The sequence below is a fragment of the Asparagus officinalis genome, chromosome 6 (assembly GCF_001876935.1).
Source record: "Asparagus officinalis chromosome 6, Aspof.V1, whole genome shotgun sequence".
Lineage (NCBI taxonomy): Eukaryota > Viridiplantae > Streptophyta > Magnoliopsida > Asparagales > Asparagaceae > Asparagus > Asparagus officinalis.
The window spans coordinates 30,167,977-30,172,960 of NC_033799.1; the positions used below are offsets into that span (position 1 = coordinate 30,167,977).

At 37.5% G+C, this 4,984-nt stretch overlaps 1 protein-coding gene across 3 annotated transcripts; it reads left to right on the forward strand.

Annotated features, from left to right (window-relative positions):
• On the forward strand, positions 755–2,191 carry LOC109845057. 3 transcript variants are annotated; one of them, XM_020414244.1, is made up of 4 exons: positions 755–1,070; positions 1,166–1,459; positions 1,527–1,601; positions 1,671–2,191. In XM_020414244.1, exons 2-4 carry the CDS (start codon positions 1,230–1,232, stop codon positions 2,032–2,034), a joined length of 669 nt encoding a protein of 222 aa, XP_020269833.1. In that variant the 5' UTR covers positions 755–1,070; positions 1,166–1,229; the 3' UTR covers positions 2,035–2,191. The 3 variants fall into 3 exon arrangements, with proteins under 3 accessions (XP_020269833.1, XP_020269831.1, XP_020269834.1); XM_020414242.1 differs by lacking the exon at positions 755–1,070 and having other exon boundaries at positions 1,091–1,459; XM_020414245.1 differs by lacking the exons at positions 755–1,070; positions 1,527–1,601 and having other exon boundaries at positions 1,091–1,459.

Consider the following 4,984-nt stretch of genomic DNA (forward strand, 5'->3'; position numbering starts at 1 on the left):
TGAATCTGGGATAGTGGAGGACGATTCAGATAGGGGATTAGCTAGGTGAAGATGGTTTTAACTGGTGTTAGAATGATGGTGAAGTTGATGACGATAATTTGAATACTAATCAAGATGACATTGTTGGAGATAAGTTAAATAGAAGTTGATAATGCAAAGGATTGTGAAGATGATGCAGATGACTATGTTTTAGATGATGAATATCATTCATTGAATAGTTCTGAGGATGAGAAAGGAAGTGAAGATGATGCTAGTATTAGCTAGGCTCAAGAGAAATCTGTTTATAGCTTTGATTTAGAAGATCCAGCATTTTTATGAAGGAAATAAATTTGTTGACATTAAACACTTGAGGTACGCGCTACAACAACATAGCATTAAGAGGATTTTTAACTATCAATATGTTAAAAATGACCATGTGAGAGTGGTAGTTAAATGCAAAAGAGAGGACTGTGAGTGGCAACTGAGATGCAAGGTCCGAAAGATGGTCAAATTATGGAGGTTACAAGGCTTAGAAATCCGTATACATGTGTTGTTGTCAATAATTATGGTAATGAACAAGCTACTTGTTATTGGATTGCCTACAAAACTCTTAAAGATGTCAAGAAGAATCATAACATATCTCCTAATGATATTATAAGCCAAATTCAAGCTAAATGTGGTTAAACTGTCAATTATAATAGAGCTTGGAGAGGCCAGGAAGGGAAAACGCTAGAGAAATAATTTTTTGAAAATGCTGGAGAAATAATTTTTTACAATGTTGAAGCCACAAAATTCAACAAGAAGAGAAAGCAAGGGTTAAGATGGAAGGGAAAGTTGGAATCTTATGTAGACAGATATTGTCAGGAGAGGAGCAAGAAGGTTGGAGGTTACACAGTTAGGCACACTAATGATGGTGAGGCTGAGGTGGAGAATGAATATGAAAAGAGGACCATCAATGTGGCAGATCATACATGTAGCTGTAAGAAGTGGCAAATTACAGGGTTGCTATGTATACACGTGGCTCATTATATTGGATCCATAAGAAATGAAGATTGGCCATCATATTGTGACAACTACTACAGTGTGGATAGGTATGCACTCTTATATCTATCTACTTTTTTTTATATATTTACTTCTAGCATGATTATATAGTGTACTAATACTTGTATGCTTCAAATTTATGCAGATACAGGGTGGCTTATGCAGAATAAATTGGAGTTCTACCATCACAGAACCAATAGGAACCATTTATGAAGGATTTTACAATAACTCTTCCACATACAAAGAGACCAAGGGGAAGGCCAAACAAAAAGAGGATAAGGGGAAAAGGTGAAAATGATCTTGGAAGGGCTAGAGCATCACAAGTTAGCAAGAGAGTGCACAGATGCACAAGATGCAGAGGACTAGGCCATGACAAGAAGTCTTGCAAAAATCCTATAAATGCAGCAGATGGCAGTACTCAAGAAGCTAATACAACAAGGTAATTTTTTTTTTAAAATTTACATGTCATTTAACTAACTACATGCTAATGTCACCATTGCTTGTAGCCATGTTAATGAACATATCATTACTGGAAGTAGCCAAGGTGTACAACAACACCACAATGAATCATTTGGAACAAGGTGATTTATGTTCATGATTTGTCTACTAAGTCATTATATTGTGTACTAACATTGTCCTTTTGATTGTAGTGTTGGTGGATCAACTAATATCAAGTCAAAACTACATGCTATTAGAGGGAGGGGAAGGGGTACTGTTGTTAGGGGAAGGGGTACTGCTGTTAGAGGAAAGAGTATTGCTGTTAGAGGAAGAGGAAAGGGTATGCATCTAACTTCAACTACAACATGGAGCACACCACACCCATCTACACCACCATGTTCATCTCAACCATCTGCAACTTGGAGTCCACCACAACCACCATCTCACAATTCACCCCTCTCACAAGAAGAACAAGCACAACAACAAGCTAGCCAAAGTACTCAAGCATCAGGATCTGGAGCATTTGGCAATGTGAGGTTGGTATTGAACTTTGTCGTCTTGTACATGATCATGTAATTTTTTTGATATGATGACTAGAAGTGTATTTTGTGAGCTTTCTTACTATATATGTTACTATGTGTACATGATATTTTGACTAATTTTGGATTGTGTACACCATGTAATATCTATTAACAGTTATGTATAATAGTTAAAAACCACGTTTTAGTTTGTACATGGCATTTTGTGGATATTGTCAACATGAAACTCATGCAGTATAATGACTTTAATGTTACAGACTTACAGTAGCTTGATAGCATTTTGTGCATTTGTGTAAATCTGCAACGAGAAGAGTATGATTATGTTGGGTATGATTGGTTTCAACAAGTTTTGTGTCTTTTGTGCAAATAAAAAGAAGAGGATGGTTTTGACATGTTAATGTGTGTTGTTGCATGTTAAATGTGTAGAAGAGGATGGTTATCATTGTTTTTTATTGTTTATATGAATGATAAGTGTATAATGCACCATGTAAATTATGTACACTCTATGTTTATGGATATTGTGCATACTATGTATAGTAAGTGTATATTGTGTGTATTGTTATATTATGTACTTTCTATGTTTATGTATATTGTGTATATTATGTATAATAGGTGCATACTTTGTGTATAGTTATATTATGACATGGGTGTGTTATACACTAGTTATAAGAACTAACAAGAAAACTCATTACTTAATTACTTAATTCTATTAAACTTCTCTGATATTACACATTACAGCATATTGCTAAATATTTTTACAAAAAAAAAAAAAAAAAATCAGAGAACCCAATATAACCAAAAGGATCTTCATCAACAACAGAACTTTATCAAAACTTCCTAGATAATATGCTTACTTCCTTTAACATTTTCACCATTAAACTCCGATTGTCATCAACCCACGCAAAAAACCCACAATCCTTGTTTGTTGAATTTCTTGTTGGGGAGAAACCCCTATGCCGAGATCCAACCAAATAGCCGAGAGAGATAAACCACACAACCAAAAGATAGCACAAACAATCAACACCAGTTTTAACGTGGTTCGGCAATGGCCTACGTCCACGGGGCAAGGAGGGGGGAGTTTTCACTATTAGAAATCAAGAGGAACAAACTAGGGTTACAAATCTCTCATAAACCCTCTGCAAATCAACTCTCAATCTCTCCAATTGCTCCTAGAATAGAAGCCCAAAGAAAACCCCTTTCAACAGCTCAAATCTCCTGCTCTCAAACCGTAGAGACACCCTCTAAGTATTTATACCAATCCCAAACGAAACAGGTCTGGAAACAGAACCAGACCCGAAACCGCTGCGGCGGTCGACCGTGGTAGTCAACCGCGATCCATCGCCCTCAATCCCAGAACAGCCTCAAAATCCAGAAACTTCTGCGGTCGACCGCCAACGGTCCAGACGCACAGTGAACCCTGTGCACAAATGCGGTCGACCGTCAGAATCCCGCGGTCGACCGTCAGCCTGCCAAACAGCTATTCTGAGCCATCAACTGCCAATCCTACATTTCTATACTGCGGGCAACCATAGAATTGAAGACCCTTATTATCACCTTGCTCACAAGTCCGAGTCTTGCAGTACAATCCACAATAACACCTCGAGTTAGCCCCATCAACTGGAACTTCATTAGCAGAAGACATGGAAAACTCCATGGCAAATTCACAATAGGATATTAGATCTAGGTTAGAAGAGGGGACCGGGTCAATGGAGGAGTATCAATGACCCTTTATAGACTCAAAAATGGAAAAAGACCACTGGAGAAGATGGAAATAGGTAGCGAGTTCGGTTTGCGTGTCTTAACGGGTTTGTGGGTTTGGGTTTTAGAAGGGAGGATATAATTATCCATTCCTTATAAAAATTGTACATAATGGAATATTCATTGGTATTAATAACCCCAACAAACTTCGGAGACTCTTATCAATATATTTAAGCAATTTTAGGGAATAATATCAAAATACGCATATGTAAGGGACTAGTATCAAATAGTAGTGATTTAAGGGACTGCTATAAAAAAACCAATAATTAAACCAAGAAAATTACAACAAGACTGAGCAGCTCATGGGAATAAATAATTTGATGAGAACCTCGAGCGCATGCATGAACCTTGCAAACCCATCATTTATCCTTTTGTTTAGTGTTATTGATTAAGGTTGTTGTCTCAACTTGCAATTTTGTAGGCAGGCCACTGGCCACCCATATCTCACTCAGATCTGTATTTGTATAGTATTTTTGTCCGGTGCAGATTGTAGTAGAAGAACCCAAGTTGGTGTCTTTAAGCATTGAGCATAGCACAGTTGAAAGTGGTCAAGTGGGTTATTTAACGCAACACTTAGGCAAAATACTTCATGGGACAGCTATAGTGTACGACACATTGAATCAAGTGCATAGTTCCAAGTTGTTGAGGATAGCTGCTGGCTGATGAGATGTAACCCCTTTATCTAAATACCCATTTGTAGTTGTAATTATAATAATGCTATAATTACTCCCAAATCCAGACAAGATTGGAAACATGAAGGTTAAATTTACTTTAAATGTGTGGCTGGTAAGATTCGAACTTGAGTTGCTCTGATCCTTTCTATTTATAAATACTCTTTAACACTCAAAATGTATAAAAACATCTTAAAGAATGATTCTACATACTCCAAAAACATATAAATCATATTAAAGAATGATTTTACTTGCAAATGTAGCCTGTTTGTTTGTGTATTGACGGTTTATAACTAATATAAAGTTTTAGTTTAATTTTATGGGTCTTTGGATTACAAATTCTCCAACTTCGAACTTCTCCATCCAATCAAAGAGGTAGCTCCATTTTCGTAGCTGTACATAGACTTGTCCAATTGGGCTTCGGCCCAGACCCGGCCCGGTGTCCAGCTCCGACCAGACTAGGCCCAGACCAGACTCGAGCCCAAAAAAGCCCAGAAAATTAGGGCTGACTGGGCTCCGCGCCCGTGACCGGATTATGATGGTGAAGCCCGACCCGGT

Coding starts and splice junctions, on each gene's coding strand:
- LOC109845057 (XM_020414244.1), top strand. CDS start 1,230: ATGAAGGATTTTACAATAACTCTTCCACATACAAAGAGACCAAGGGGA. Junction 1,460..1,526: donor CAAGAAGCTAATACAACAAG/GTAATTTTTTTT, acceptor CATTGCTTGTAG/CCATGTTAATGAACATATCA. Junction 1,602..1,670: donor AATGAATCATTTGGAACAAG/GTGATTTATGTT, acceptor TTTTGATTGTAG/TGTTGGTGGATCAACTAATA.